The sequence below is a fragment of the Anas acuta genome, chromosome 2 (assembly GCF_963932015.1).
Source record: "Anas acuta chromosome 2, bAnaAcu1.1, whole genome shotgun sequence".
Lineage (NCBI taxonomy): Eukaryota > Metazoa > Chordata > Aves > Anseriformes > Anatidae > Anas > Anas acuta.
Window position 1 is genome coordinate 6033519 of NC_088980.1, and position 16854 is coordinate 6050372.

Consider the following 16854-nt stretch of genomic DNA (forward strand, 5'->3'; position numbering starts at 1 on the left):
TTTCCAAAGAGTTACCAAACTTTGAGTTAGAAACAAATAAGAATGTTTTGAATGAGGGTAACTTGATCACTTGGAGCCTTTTAAAATAAATAATCATGGTCCTAAAAGAAAGACCATAAACTTCTGGCTTCACTGCAGGAATTCCTGGTTGACATGCTATGTTATGCATGGATAATTACAGAATTCGTGGGTTGTCCATGGGAAATTGTGGTAATCCTTTGTGTCCTTGGAATTTTGTATGTTAAACATGAAATAAATAATGCAAATTATTTTGCTATTTTCTGGATGACAAAGCAAAAATACCCAGAGGATGCTATCATGGATTCATAATATTCAGAGTTACAGCCCTATGCCATTCTTTATTTTTCATCCTTGCTGTCTATAGCATATAGGAATTATTAGAGCAAGGTAGAAGTATTAAGTATGGGCTATCTCCATTGAGTTCATGTTGCTTCCATGATAGCATATAATATCCTGTTTGTTTGTTTGTTTTTCTGATTATATTTATATAGAGAAATCCTCTTTAAATGAAGTGTACATCTTATCTTTCTCTCCCTTCCAATTTACTTGCTCCTCAAAAAGAAAAAGAAAACCTCGCTAACCCACAGATTATTTTCAGGAGGAAAATCATCTGAGGCAAAGGGGAGAAAGAGGGAAAAATTCAGGAAGCTGGAGCAAGGGGTCAGGACTTTCCTCTGAAGAATTCAGTGTGCTTTACCTAGGAAAAGATAGGAAGGCTGAACCATCATCACCAGAGCAAAAAGAGGTAATATATATAGAGAGAGATTTTATATGACATTGACTTTCCAATACTGGTCAGGCTTGGCTACATTTCTGCTCAAAGATTTGCTGGAGTGGATTTCAGTGGCGGCAGTGGCACTGAGCTTGCAGTAGCCAGTCTGGCTGGTTAATGATGGAGCCAGAATTCTGTGAATGAAAATGAACCCATGCTGGGTTTCTACTTATTGATTTTAAGAAAAATGTATGTATAGGAAAGATAAAGATTTTAGAAATGGAAAAACTAGAAAATAATTAGATTCAAATAAATAATTTATAAAATTTTCTGTGACTTCCCATTTCTTGAAATCAGAAAAAAAAAAAAGGTGGAGGGAAGAGGGGAAATAAAAGTGTATGTGTGAGTGTCATAAAAGGACAGAGATATTTCCAAGTAAAAGTAGGAAATTCCAGCAAGTCAGTCTTTGTCCTAAATATCTCAATTTCAAGAAATGTAATGCTTGAAATGAGTTGTTCATTATGAAATTGAAGTCAGTAGTTATTCATAAATAAATTAAGATGAGTTTTGAATAAAGTAAACATTCAAAAAAATACTGTCTGCTCCAGCAATAGACAAACGAAAAATAATATAAAAAAAAAAAAAAAAACACAGAGTAATTCATTGGTACCAAACAGATGACTCATCGTTCATTTTATATTGTGTGAGGGGACAGAGAAAAGCTTTGGAACTGAAGAATATGCTATGTGATTCCAATTTTTAATTCATTAGTACTCTCATGGGTGTTCAGTTTCTGACAGAAGGTTATATTTATCTGTTTCTCCTGGTTAATGCATTTTCCTATTTTTCTGGGTTTTACCCAGCTAAAGCTTATCCCTCTTTGAGATCTATGTGCACTTGTAAGCAAGTTAAAATCTCTTTAATTTATGAGTTTATTAAACAGTTACAGCTGGTTCATGCATGTAGGTACTGTAAGTATATGACTTTGGCTCCTGGTCAAATGCACCTATTGTTACTTCAAAGCTCATATACTTTTAAAGTCACAAAGTCCATTCTGTTACTAACCCTACTTGAAATATTAACATGTACTCAAGTTTTGATTTAAAATATTATTTGCTCATGGATGAATTTATTCATTTGAAACTGAATGTAGGAAGAATCAACAGCTGATCTTATTTTGCTTGGTAGATTGACAGTGCCAGCTCCTCTGAAGGCAGTACAGTGGATCTAACAAATCCTGAAGATCTTTTGAGGCAGATTCCAGAGTTTGCTGAAGACATGAAGACTCCAGAAAAGTGTTTTCCAGAAGGTAAGGTTCTCCTGGTTACACACCTGGAAAGTAAGAAATATCAAAAATAAACCTGTTTCTCTAGCAATGCTGAGCTGATAGGGTGAGATTAATTTCATTTAATTTTAGTTGTCAACTAATGGCTTAATCATTGTTCTCTCTAGTGGATGGAGAGATTGTGGCACCTGAAAAATAACCCCCCCCCCCTTCATAAAAACCAAGGGGAATGCTTCTAACTGGAACCTGGGCAGTGGCAAAGACCAGACCCCAAAAGAGGAGATAATTATAGTAAGGCAAGGTAAATTCCACCCTACTGGACAGAATCAAAGTCACTTTAGGGGATCAGATCTCAGCTGACAATTGGCACTGGAATAAGGCATTTGGCACACAGATATGTTAATACCTTGCAACTGGATAGATGTTTCTTCCTTGAATAGTGATTCATGAAAAATAACTAAAAATAAAGAGTGCAACAAGCAGAGAGAATCTGTTATGTTGAAGGTCAGTTTCTATAGGACAATAACATGGGAATTCCTTATCAAGTCTTTGTACAACATCTATCTTTATAAGCTGTCCTTGCAGGTTGCGTTCACTCCTTTTGTGAAATCTTCCCATATGAAGATGAAACAACAGCATGTGGTTTTCATAAGAAGAAAAGATAAAACTCTCAAGATTTCTCTCAATAGCTATCAGTACTGACAGCCAGGGTTAATCACTGTCTTCTCAGTATTAGATGGGAGAGAATAAACTTAAAAAACAAACAAACAAATAAACAAACAAACAAAACACTTTAAAAAGTCAGCTGTGGACTCATTTGTTGCCAGTGCTCCAACTTTCTACTTTGCTCTTTGCTTGCCCAATCAGCCTGTCTGACCACCATTTCCATACATTCATCTAAATTCTCCTTGATTTAATTGTTTTCCATCCTTTCAAGCTTCCTTATATCACAAAACAATCAGGAGGGACTTTTCCAGCCTTGCATATGTGCAGTCTAGCAGCAGCTCCCACAGCACTCTGGGCTTGCTTTCTTCCCTGCTCCCAAAGGCAGAGCCTTCCTCTTTTCACCACCTTCCCACTCAAGCACGATTTCCTGGATATTTTATCTGATGAGAATACAGATAAATCAAATCTGACTGTAATTACTCCCATCCCCTCATTGACCTGTTCTGCAGAGCTGGCCTTTTTTTTTTTTTTTTCTTTTCCCGTGACCTTTTTGGGTCAATTAAACTTCTAATGCACAATTTTGGGATTAAATCAATAACAGTGAAGCACATTGAAACTATTTGAAGTTAGAGAGGTTTTTGCACCTGAATGCTAAGTACTCCCTGTGTAGTTAAAATATGTTATTATTATTATATGCTATACATCGCTACACATCATAAATCCTGAGAGATTCACTGTATATGCATTGCAGTTTGCATATTGTTTTTAATAAAACTAATGTCAGATTTCTGATATTCAGGATTTTTTTTTTCCAAAACTACTTTATAAATGGTATTGTTTGTCAATGCAGCTGTTCGAACAAAATAAATAAAGATTTTTCTTTCCCTGCTCCAAAGAAGAACTGTGAAACATCTTGTTGTCATCTTGCTTGTTTCTGTAGTCCCAGGCTGGTGTGTGCTTGCTGTGGCAAAACTGTTAAGACTGCCACTGAAGGTGTAGCAAATCTGTACCTAACACAAATTTATACACAGAAAGGTCTCTATCTAGAGCAAGTGTCATTCCCTGCCTAATCTCAAATCTCAGATCCACATCACTGGAGTAACAGATTATTAAAGGAAGTATCATCATTTTTTTTTGCGCAATTTATATACTATTGTATATATGAGTTACATATTATTATATAATATCATATCTGTATGAGATACAAATATGAGATACAGATGTACATGATTTTTATGCTTGGAAATGACAGAAGCTCTCTAAAATTTTTCATAATAATGAAAAAATTAATTATTCTAGAGCAAACAACAAGGAAAATTTTAGCCAAAGTGAAACTATCCTTGGCAAAATGAATAAGCATCCAAACCCAGCGTTTAACACCTTTCTTTCTGCAAGAAGTATTAATAACCACACAAGTAATCTGTTGAGCTTGAAAATAAATATTTATTTTTATAGAGCCTATATGCCAGCTAGAATATGATACATTTTTACAGGTTATATGATGAAAACTGTGTTACTCCATATATTCAAATGAATGAACAGTATTTGAAAGATGATATGATGCCACAGTACTAAAGATAATTGTGCATCTTCTTTGTCTCTTAGCTTTTTTGTTCAGGTATACCAGGAATAAATAGCAGTTAAGAGGAAAACAAAGTTATCTTTCCTTACTTTTTTCTCATGGCAAAATGTGAAAAGCAGCCTAAAGTGGGGTATTTACATTGACCCTGGACTTTCCCTTGCTCCAGACGCTTTCTGAGCAGCCTTTCATCTACATTCATTTTCGCTACGTACATTCATTGCTGTCTTTCACTTTCAGGTTGTGGTCGATACTTTCGTTGTTATAAGGGTAGTGCCCTAAACTTTGGAGGACAAACGTGGTGGAATCTGAGAAAAACCTGCTACCAAATTGTTGAACATTCCTGGTTTGAATCGTTTATCATATTCATGATTCTTCTGAGCAGTGGATCCTTGGTTCGTGTAGCACAATTTCATGTATTTCTTTAGGAGCATTTTTAGCTTTAATTGCGTCCAGACAAGTTGCTTTGAGCAGAAAACATGGGGTATATCTTTGAACTCATCAGGAGAGAAAGGAAGGGGTTTCTCAGAGCAGTCATTTATTTGCTATTGTAGTAATTGCAAATTTATTATTCATACTATTACAAATCAGAGAGAGAGCAATGCTAAAAATACGCAGCTCTCAGAAGCTGTTCCCATTCTGGTTGCATACTGGATTTTTCTGACTTTCACAGTTGTGAAATACAAAGTTTTTTATATATCATTAAAATAAGTAAATGACATTTAGTACTTTAGTTCTCCTGAAAGCATAAAGCTCTTGAAATTAATTCTTAAAAATATACTTTCTTCCTAGGATCCCAGTGTGCATGTTCTGTATGTGTCCACAGAGGTGTTCAATATAGAGAGAAAAGAGAGAGAAGGGACAGGAAGAATTAACAGCTTATAAACTGACATACTCCTGAGTAAAAGATTTAATATTGAATGATGGAGGGGTCTTATTGATTGTAGACTTTCATTTTCTAAAGCCTGTCTCTGACTTTTAAAATTTATTTGTATGTTTTGATTTCAGGCATTTGAAGACATCCATATATATAAGAGAAAACACATAAAAGATATGTTGTCATTTCTTGACAAAATGTTCACTTTCATCTTTGTTCTGGAGATGCTCCTGAAATGGGTGGCTTATGGCTTCAAGAAGTATTTCACCAATGCCTGGTGCTGGCTTGACTTCTTTATAGTAGATGTGAGTTCTGCCTTCACCATTTCTACGCAGGTCCTGATGCAGGACTTAGCAGCAGAATCACGGATTCTTTTCTGGATGTGAAATTAAGAAAGATGCTTTCACCTCCAGTAATGATGGCTTCACGATATTGCACTCTGGGCACTGATTTTTTTTTCTTTTCTTTAAAAAAGAAATAAAAAAAGCAGACACCAAAGGTTGCTAATACTTTATTTTATCTCTCCTTTCAGGTCTCTTTAATAAATCTCTTAGGTAGCTCACTTGATGCTGTAAAATCTCTTAGGACTCTCCGAGCTCTGAGACCCTTAAGAGCATTGTCAAGATTTGAGGGGATGAGGGTAAGACTGAATACAAATTAATGCCTGACAGCACTAATAAGCATGTAATGGAATCATAACACTGTGCATTTATGAAGTTCATATTTCTGCGCCAAGTTAAGTTTAGGATTTATAAAAATGAGTTTTTAAAGGGCACCTTTTCTGTGCTCCTCTATACTTGGCTGCTCCTTACAGGTTTTGTTCAAGTGATTGATCCCAAATGTTGCTGAAACTAAAATGAGGCTAGGCAGAACTTTGTTTCTTTGCTGCTCAGTCATTCCCATCTTCCTGTCTTCCTGAGATAACCCAAAATAAAAGAGAATAAGAACTGTGAGCACAGTTTTCATTCTTAAATGCTCATGGAAAACTAATTTAGAGGAAGGGATACTTTCCATTCTGCAAGTTTTTATTGGACTGATTTACAAAAGATTTAGACTGTTAAAACATACTCTGCTCAAATCATTGTTCCAAATATAATTATTCTTACAAAAAGTGGGAGTGTTTGTCTTTAGAATATTTGCTGTCTTCTTCCATCAAAGGAGCAGCTGGAACAATGTGAAGCTGTTGGATGTGACTTTGATTAGAAACGTACGCTTGCACAAATACAGAGAAGTCTCCCTCAGTCATATGCAAAAGTTCTGCACACCGTAATGTGAAACAGCAGTGATAACCACTGCTGTGTTTGGGCAGGAGTCTGGTCTATGCAATATACTCTGGTCTGTGACCACCAGTGATGTATGTGCTTGTGGTATCACTATCATACATTTACATGGGAATGCAGCCTCAACGCAGCTGAGATATAGATTGCCTTTGGACATCTTTTGGAAGTGAAATTGAAAGCTCACCAATTGCAATATTGTCAAGAAATTGATGCATTTTGGTGCAACGTAGCACCAAAATTTCCATGTCTGAAGTAAATTTTGAACCAGGTATCATTATTCTTTCTGTCATGCTATGCAGAATGCTTGTGACACAATTTCCAAAAAGCTTCAGAGTGCTTTTTCATGTTTCTGTTTCTTCATCAAGTTCTTTGTTACCTAAGTTCACTGCTTGTGCAACTCAGATGCATGGTCATTGTTTACTTACACAGCCCTGTTTTATGAAGCAATTTGTTATGTCTTGGTATGAATTTAAAACTTACATGGACATCTTCTGTGATTCTACAGCACCTACCATAAATTGGGTCCTTAGCTCATGGTTACGGACCCCAAATACAGTGATAACCCACTAAAAAGACCTAACAAAATGCTAATGGAGAGTTTTACTGCTCCTTTTAAACAAACTACCTTCCACAGTCTTAAAAATACAGTCCTTTGCATTAGTGCTTATTGGGGAATCATTCATAAATCTTATATTATAAAAGTTAAAAACAAAACAAAACACACCAAAACCAAGGAAAAGTCACCAAAAGAGTATGGACTCACATATGTGGTGGTGGCTCACAGCAAACTAAATCATTTAAACTCTTCCATTGAGGCCTAAGAGATACTACGCAGCTATGAGTCTTTGTTCAAGGTACCCATGTCAGCTGTGATGTCAGCTGTGACCAATATTTACATGGAAAATGTTAGATTTCTGTTTGCTGAGATGACTAATTGGCTGCTCGTTTTTTCACAACATCTTTGTTTAACTATGTGTATTCTTGCTCTGCCATTTCCTCCAAGGTGGTGGTCAATGCCCTCATAGGAGCCATCCCTTCCATCATGAACGTTCTGCTTGTCTGCCTCATCTTCTGGCTCATCTTTAGCATCATGGGGGTGAACCTTTTTGCTGGGAAGTTTGGGAAATGTGTCAATATGACAGAAGAAAATTCAGTATTGAATGCTTCAATCAATGACTTTAAAGACTGCACCACGTATAATAACACAGGAAAAATATTCTGGGTCAATGTTAAAGTCAACTTCGATAATGTTGGCTCTGGCTACCTGGCTCTTCTTCAGGTGGTAAGTGCTGCTTACCTTCACTTGCCAATGCCATGTCAGATGAACTCAAGCTCCTGCCAACTCCTAACTCATCTTGGTGGTTGATGGAAAGCAGAGATCTAACACAGCCTGCTCTTTCCTCATAGCTGGCTGCTCAAAAACCAGTGCTGTTAGCATATGCAAATGGAAAAGGGGAGGTATTGTTATATATGGACAAACTGGACCCCACCTTTTCTAAGTGTAAAGGTGCTTTTCTATGTGATAAAGTAAGCATGAGATGGATGAGTACAGTTCCAGCCTCCAGTTTAACCTTGGAAAATAAACCAGGTCTGTGAGCCTGAGAGCTGGAGTCAACTACAGAAGGAAGTCTGGAGTGAATACTGACCTAATCTGCCTCAGTACAGATGTGCTCAGCCATGAGGGTTGTAAGGCCTTTAGTAACCTATGGTAGTGAAGGTTTGCCCTGACAGGATCATAAAACAGCATGGTCTGTCTCATCATGACAAGCTTTCTAATCCTGTATGGGTTGAGGATGTCACATATAGCAGTAGTGAGTTCCCCTGAAGTCAGTTTGGTGTTATGTGTTTATGACAACAGCAGAGTCTCTTTCCTCAGTTGGTGTCATTTGGATATTGAAAATGCAATGAAGACTTTTGCCCTAAAAGTTCAACACATTTGCTATTATCTCTCATTCTAGGCAACATTTAAAGGTTGGATGGACATCATGTATGCGGCAGTAGATTCACGAGAGGTCAGTTGCCACTTACAAACTTAATTTTCTGTTAAGTACCTCTATGTGTTTCTGCAACACCATTATGATTTTACACTTTGATGCCTGCTGTTTGTCTGTGCTAAAGCTTTCCAGTAATTCCTTTCATCAACTGATGTAAACATTTTATCTGTGAATGACTCGCAGTAGCTTAATGCTAATTTGTTATAATGGGAAGAGGGATTCAACTCCAGCTTCATACACCTAAATGCAGTTATCTATAATGTAAGGTGTCCATGTGAGTTCACCTCCAAGTTCCCCCCGAGCTTAATGGAGATCCAGTCAGTGTGCTCAGAGAGATCTAGGGAGCATTTCAGCTCACTGGCTCTCTGTACTGGTCAGCTGAGCACTTCTTTAGACTGCACTGACCCTGCTGATAACTGGATGTGAGCCATCAGGGGACTTCAAAGTCTCCACTCACATGGAGGCACCTAACTTTCACATCACCCATCATGAAAGTCGAGCTTGGAGTAAACTTGAATATTCTACAGTGACATGGTTTAAAATATAAAACCAAATTTCATCAAGAATCATGCTGCTGTGGATAAGCAATCATCTGATATACATTGTCAGGCATCACCACTAGTACCATTTGGTCTACTTTTTAGGTTGCCAATAACATTTACTGTCTTGTCAGAAATATCATTCAATGTTGTACAGAGCAAGGTGGTAAGTCATTGGAGGCAAAGAATTTGAAATCAGGAGGCTATCTCAATTTGATCATGAATGTATAGGAATCAAATAATTTTAGAAGTAACCATATATAATATTTGTATGTGTGTTTTGATCAGAAAAACTGTTTTCCCTGTTTTGGCTTTATTTTTATCCATAATAGCCATAAAAGGGGGTTTCGTTTGTTTGTTTGTTTTGCTAGGAAATAAAAACCACACCTAGGCCAATATTTTTAATGCCAAGAGCCTAGAATTCTAAATGATCTGCCTGATTTTTCAAGTACTAAGCCTTTTACAGCTCCTGTTCTTATTGGAAGAAGTTGAACTAATACTTCTGAAATGTTTGCAAAAATAATGTCAAACATGTCCAAATCAGGAACTGTTTCTGTTGACTTTAGTGGGGCCTTAATCAAGTGCAAATGGTAAGATTGTAAGTCATGTTTGAAAAGGAAAAAAAAATAGCTTTTTTGCGAAAAGAAATGTAAAACAAAACTAACCTTATTCATCATTAATCAAAGAGTATGATTTGTTCTAAAAGTTTTTAAATGCAAATATATTAAATATCAGAGAGAATTAAATTATCCTTGTCTGCAATGATCTAGCCGGAAACTACATAAAAAAACATTGTGAAAGAAATCAAATTAACAAACTCTTATAGTGTTAACACTTCGTGGTACCATTATTTAAAGCCATGTTTTCTTGTTAATTTTCTCTCAAGCATTGCTCTTGGCATATCATTTTATAAGGATTGTGTTTAGTTTCAAAAAAGATAGCAGTCAACATGAGCAAAAATATCCCGTTATTTTCTATAAAGTATTAGAATGTTGCAGCATCTAATAGTCACAGTATGAGTGTTACTTCCTTCCATTATTCATTCCCTTTCCAACAGTATCATATATATACAATATTTCACAGTACACAGTATTGATAGTTTTAAACTATATTAATTTTGTTAGAACTAGCATTAAAACAGTAAATGTTAGTTTCTCCTGGAAACAATTTGTGTGAGGATTGCAGAATGAAGATTATTCTGAATTAGGCCTATGTTGTTACTGGTCATGTTTCTTGTTGCTTTTCATTCCTGCAGGAAAATGAACAGCCAAAAATGGAGCACAGTTTATTTATGTATCTCTACTTTGTGAACTTCATCATCTTTGGATCTTTCTTTACCTTGAATCTCTTTGTTGGTGTTATTATTGACAATTTCAACCAACAAAAGAAAAAGATAAGTATATTGGTTGTACTCCCGGGCACCTACTATGTCTCCAACAATTCTGCTTTTAGAGAACAAGGTCATAATAACTCTACATAATACCTAAAACTTTTGTTTGCATTTACTAGAGCATTAGTCATGAACTTAGCAGAAGTAGGATGCAGGGTGAGGTTCTTCTTCTTTTCTTTTCCCCTAGAGCCTGCACACTCATTTCAACGTTTCAAAGGCAATGACATCTGCTCTTCAGCCACGTAAAATACTGCTCCTTGTCTTGGCACTCAGACGTTTTTCTAAGAAAGTAGTCTGGGACAGATGCTCTAATAAGTATTTTGGATGTTCAATAAGAACAGGGTGTGGGAATCCAGGGAAACAGTTGTTACCATGCAGATTTTCAGTAACTTTCTTTTCATACTTTCTGAGCTACTTAGGCTTCATCCCAGAACTTCTGATCTGTGAATGTAAGGTTTATGCCACTCTGTTTTTTTTTTTTTTTTTTTTTTTGTTTGTTTGTTTGTTTTGTTTTGTTTTGTTTTGTTTTTGGATCCAGTTACAAATCATGAAGAGAAATAGTACCAGCAATATGTGAAAAAGAAATGTTAGTTTTCAGTAATATGGACATCATAACTACAATAGTGCTGCTTTCTCACTAAGTAACAGTGACATTTCTTTATATACTTAGGTGGGGAAGATATCTTTATGACAGAAGAACAGAAAAAATATTACAATGCAATGAAAAAGTTGGGATCCAAGAAACCTCAAAAACCTATTCCAAGACCACTTGTAAGAACGTCTGAATTCCCCAAAAGGACAATTCATTGTGAAATTAATTTAATTCAGTTAAACGTGCATATATTGCATATATATTGAATATAAATTATATATACAGTTTTTACATTGATATTCAGACAGTACTTTAAAACAAATTCTGTACAAAAATGTTGTACTGAAATATATAAGAAGTTAAATAATTATTAAGTTATCTGCATAAATATCATTGAGTTTTATATTCAGTTTGGAACTGATTAAACTTCAGGATGGGAAGGAGTTTTCATCCTTTCTTAAATTTCTCTATCATAATTAAGAGACTTAGCAATATAAAAATTGGTCCTATTTAGAAATCATGTACAGATGAGTACTCCTTATTTTCATAACTGATGCCAGGTGTATTTGTTTTCCTCTAGAATAGATACCAAGGGTTCCTTTTTGACATTGTAACACGTCAAGCCTTTGATGTCGTCATCATGATTCTCATCTGCCTTAATATGATCACTATGATGGTGGAAACCTATGAGCAAAGTGCAATGAAGACTAACATTCTTAACAAAATCAATATACTCTTCGTCACTATCTTTACTGCAGAGTGTGTGGTGAAATTGGTGGCTCTCAGGCAGTACTATTTCTCAAATGCCTGGAACATATTTGACATAGTTGTTGTGATCATGTCACTTCTTGGTGAGTAAAACTGGATAGGCAAATTCTTTACTAAATCAATCATGACTCTTCAGAAAAAAATACTTAAAATGTATAAGCTGCAAACAGATGTTGAAATGAAAATCAGAATACTGTAATGTGTTGAGTGAAAAGAACTGCACGGTCATAAAAAAACACCATAATTACATTCAAATAACATGAAATTATATATTTTTAATTCCTACTATTTTCTTGGATTTTTTTTTTAATGAAGGCTCTGTTATATAAAATCTTTCATGATGGTTCTTTAGGTTGTTTCTCAGTATGAGAAACAGAATTAGCATACTAGGACTCTATTACGCGATGATTTCCATTGTTAGCTTTAGTGCCGACTACATAATCTTTGGTCAGTTAAAAAATTATGATTTTTGCAACCTGTGTTTTAACAGAAAATGGAAATATGAAGATTGGAGTTAGATTATGGACTCTGGAATTCATTTTCCAGAAACTGAAGCGTAGATGACTGAAATTAAGGGCTCAAACCGTGTAATGGGATAGGGAGAACAACCCAAATGTAATAGCTTTAATTAGAAGGGATTGCAATAGAGGAATAGTGTAAAGTTGTCTTCTGCCAATTTAACTATTCCAAGGATCAGTACTGCCAAAATAGCAGAAGGCATTTCGGGGAAGAAAAATATTTAGTTTCATTATCATGACTTACGTTTTTGTGGCAGTAAGAATATAGCTCTTCCTTTGAAAATGAAGTTTCTGGAATGGAAATTCTGAAAAATGTATCCAAAATATCTAAACCTAGAGTAGCCAGCCTCTGTTTCTAGAGCTTCTAGGTCTGTCAGGTTTCATGAAAACTACTGACAATATAACGTTCATATATGTCCCTGAATGAACTACATGCCAGTGGTAAGCACTACTTCAATGCTCCTCTCTGGTTTTGCTTATAAGTATCTTGACTATGTTTTCTAAATGTTAGCCATGGAATTGTATATCTTGTTTTCTTAGTTTAGCTTTATAGAATCATTTTGGTTGGAAAACACCCGTGGATCATCAAATCTGGCCATCACATAACACTACCATGTCCACTACAAAACCATGTCCCTAAGCACCACATCCAAAAGTCTCTTAAATACCGCCAGGGATGGTAACTTTATTATTTGTCACCTAACGAAAGGGAGTGACACCCACCTTTCTATAGTTTCAGTGTTTGATATTCAAATCAGAAAGTAAATGCATAACTTGCACCTGCTGAAGAATTCATGCAACCAGTATAAAAGAAAACCATCAATCAACAAGCGTTGACAGATATGGATTTTAAAGTTGTACATAGAAAAGTGCCTGCCATCCTTAGTGCAACAGATGCTGTCTTCTCGTGGCTGAAGAATGTAGCTCATAATGCTTGATTTCTATAGCTATGTTTTTTCAGCTCTAACTGCTATTAATGGTTGTTATGCTATGCTGTTAGCACACACGTCATATATTTTCCAACTGCATAGATATTATCATTTCATCCTATAACAAGTTAAGCAAAAATGTGATATTCTAACCAGTTATTATTCCCTTTTATTTTAGCTTTGCTGCTTTCTGGCATTGGTGAAGCACTTGAACATTTCTTACCACCTACACTCTTCAGGGTTATTCGCTTGGCTCGGATTGGACGAATACTGAGACTCATACGGGCTGCCAAAGGAATTCGAACTCTGCTCTTCGCCTTAATGATGTCCTTACCTGCTCTATTTAACATTGGCCTCTTGCTTTTTCTAGTCATGTTCATTTATGCTATTTTTGGCATGGCTAACTTTGCTTTTGTGAAGATGGAAGATGGCATTGATGACATGTTCAATTTCCAAACTTTTGCTAACAGCATGCTCTGTCTTTTCCAAATCACAACGTCAGCTGGCTGGGATGGTCTTCTCAGTCCTATTTTAAACACTGGGCCACCATTTTGTGATCCAAATGTAACAGGTGAAGTAGGTGAATGTGGTAAACCTGCCATAGGAATTATTTATTTTGTGAGTTACATCATTATATCATTTCTCATTGTTGTAAACATGTATATAGCTGTTATTTTGGAGAACTTCAATGCTGCTACTGAGGAAAGTACAGAGCCTTTAGGGGAAGATGACTTTGACATCTTTTATGAAATCTGGGAGAAGTTTGACCCTGAAGCAACTCAGTTCATAACTTTCTCTGCACTTTCAGACTTTGCAGATGCTCTGGCTGAACCTTTACGTGTACCAAAACCAAACAAAATTGAACTCATAGCAATGGACCTGCCTATGGTCAGTGGAGACAGGATTCACTGCTTGGATATCTTGTTTGCTTTTACCAAACGAGTGTTAGGAGATTCTGGAGAGATGGATGCACTAAAAGTGCAAATGGAGGAGAAGTTCATGTCTGTCAATCCATCTAAAAAATCCTATGAGCCAATCTCTACTACACTCAGACACAGACAAGAGGAAGCTTCTGCCACTGTCATCCAGCGTGCCTACAGGAGTCATTTGCTCCAGCGCTCCATAAAGCATGCTTCTTACCTGTACCATCACAGAACTTACAGTGGTGACACTCTTGGAGATGCTGCTCCAGAAAAAGAAGGACTTATTGCATCTATGATGAGTGAAAACTATGGCAGGAATCTTGAAAAGTCTGAAACTTCTTCCTCAACGTCCTTTCCTCCATCATACGACAGTGTCACAAGAGCAAGTAGTGGCAATCTAATTGTTGAGAATGAACTCACAGGTCAGCAACAATCCCCAGACATTAAATAGGTCATCAGCGAGAACGTTACGAAGAACTATTCGCAGAAGCTGATATTGTAAATACACATCAGCTGAGGCAGCCTTTCACATTAAACTTGAACAGACAAAGATGATCATGATAAATTAGCCATGGTTAAGTATGCTAGCAGCAAAGTTGTAGCCTTTGATTTTGCTATTTTCAGCTTTGTAATGTATTTACATATGCAGAAAAAAAATGATTTGAAAAGCATCTCCCACAGTGGTGTGTTCACAGCAGCAGCAGGTAATGTCACATCTGACATCTCACCTGCTGTCTTTTAGGGACCTGTCCCAAAGGTCAGAGAGATGGTCGAGCAACAACAGATCTATCAGAGAACAGGAAAAGAATATCATTGTTCATGTAAATTACACAAGGAAGAAGAGCTAAAACTTACCCTTAATCTACCCCCCTATTTGATACTTTCATTACAGATTTGAGAAGTAAATAGCTGTTGATTTTTTTAATGTTTGGGGACTGATATACCATGAACACAGCCACTGCATGATCCACAGATACGCTACAGTGTAGTGGATGTCTTCCAATGTGATCAGTCTATAGAATGTCATGGCATGTACATGTATGTTATTGTAGTTGTGTCACTGCAGCTTAATGAAATAATAAATACAATTCTTAATATTCCAGAAGTTGTACTGAACTGAGTTAAACCTTCTTTTACATTTTATCTAGGAGGACTTTTTATTTTATTTTATTTTATTTATTTTATTTTATTATTTTATTTTATTTTATTTTATTTTATTTTATTTTATTTTATTTTATTTTATTTTATTTTATTTTATTATTTTATTTTATTTTATTTTATTTTATTTTATTTTATTTTATTTTTTTTATTTTTTTTTTATTTTTTTTTATTTTCTTCTGTCAGCAAGGCAAAGGCAGCCATACTGTGTGTCTTCCTATCAGTCACTCCCTAACAAATTGTGTTTGTGACATGCTTTCCTCAAACCTGACAGGGTGGTTAAATATCATGCTGTAGTTCATTCTTGCCAATGAGGTAGAGAAGAGAAGCACAAATAAGCATTTCCACTGAAGGGAAATTGAAAGCATCACCTCAACCAATCCCTTAGGTAGAGATGCAGATGGGGAGTGCCATGTGGGCTGCCCTTGGTCATGGTGGTGAGCATCATCCAAGGCCATGGTGTGAAGCCTTCATCTGAGGAAGATGTGTCGTATTGGTGGTAGGAGCCTCTCCCCCTTCTGCTATTGCTTCTGTGATGGAAGGGACAGTTTCCTTACTCCTGCACAGGTTAGAAGAAACCAGAATACAAATAATGTGGATATTTAGGAAATTTGGGTTGAAGCATTTGAGTCTGGGGTTAACATGAGACTATGGATGGAGAACATAAATGTTTCTTGTGAAACTGTGTGCTCATGGTCTCTCATGATCTTCACCACATTTTCCTGACAGAGGTCTTTGTCCTTCTTCATTTCCTTACTAGCCTGGGTTTCTCAGAGAAGCACATGTCCAAACAATAGACAGTCTTTTGTCCCTTGCATATGTACTTTGTAGATACTTTTAGCTGATGCATTTTGCTGTCTCATGACTGTCATGTTATCCTTTGTCATGCACTAGGCACAGTCATAAATTACCCTTGATATTTTAATTTCTTATTTAAATTTCAGACACGTTACATGCAAGTCAGTAGAAGAGATTTTTTGTTTCTCTTTGTCACACGGTTGTAGTCATGCAGTCACTGTTGGGTTTGTCAGGTTCTGGTGAGGTTCAGGTGAGCTTTTCTCCAGCCAGAGAAGAAACTGGGTTTTGCAACTGAATGGGACCTGTCGTACACTCCACTTATGACCTGCAGCAAGTTGCTCACTCTCTTCAACACCACTTCTCTAAGTGGTTCCATTATGTTCTGTGCTGTGTTGCCTTCCTTTTCTACCTTTTTCACCTCTTCAGATTGTGAGATCTTTGGACACAAATTCTCTTTTACTATAATACTTAATAATGAGATTCTGTTTTCAGTTAAGACTGTTTGAAAACTGCTTGCAAATAAATATTGATAATACCTTTTAATTTTCATTTTCTCTGTGGTATTCTTTTAGCTTCTCCTAGCTACTCCTGACATTGTAACACCTTTTAAAAGTTTTGACCAATAGTCCCTCAAATTCTAAGATAGGTGCACTGTGAATCTGCTTTATACTAGAAAAGTCAACAGCTCTGTGCAATTAAATCCAAGGGAACTCTATTCCTTCACACTTAAAATTAAAACAAACAAGTAAAAAGTGATTAATACAATTAAATGCAGAACAACTGCAGCTCTCTGTAGTGGGCTTGATTTCACTACCTACAGGACAC

At 36.2% G+C, this 16854-nt stretch overlaps 1 protein-coding gene across 1 annotated transcript in view; it reads left to right on the plus strand.

The window, feature by feature from the left end:
• The window catches only part of LOC137852182 (sodium channel protein type 5 subunit alpha-like), a 41932-nt gene extending 26716 nt beyond the window's left edge, over positions 1-15216 (plus strand). The window contains exons 18-28 of the mRNA XM_068673621.1: positions 620-766; positions 1922-2042; positions 4504-4658; positions 5272-5445; positions 5673-5780; positions 7424-7702; positions 8379-8432; positions 10209-10350; positions 11014-11114; positions 11516-11786; positions 13329-15216. Coding sequence (XP_068529722.1) covers positions 620-766; positions 1922-2042; positions 4504-4658; positions 5272-5445; positions 5673-5780; positions 7424-7702; positions 8379-8432; positions 10209-10350; positions 11014-11114; positions 11516-11786; positions 13329-14524 — 2748 coding nt within the window. The 3' untranslated portion in view covers positions 14525-15216. The remainder of the gene's footprint in view (positions 1-619; positions 767-1921; positions 2043-4503; positions 4659-5271; positions 5446-5672; positions 5781-7423; positions 7703-8378; positions 8433-10208; positions 10351-11013; positions 11115-11515; positions 11787-13328) is intronic.
• Positions 15217-16854: the final 1638 nt, after the last annotated feature.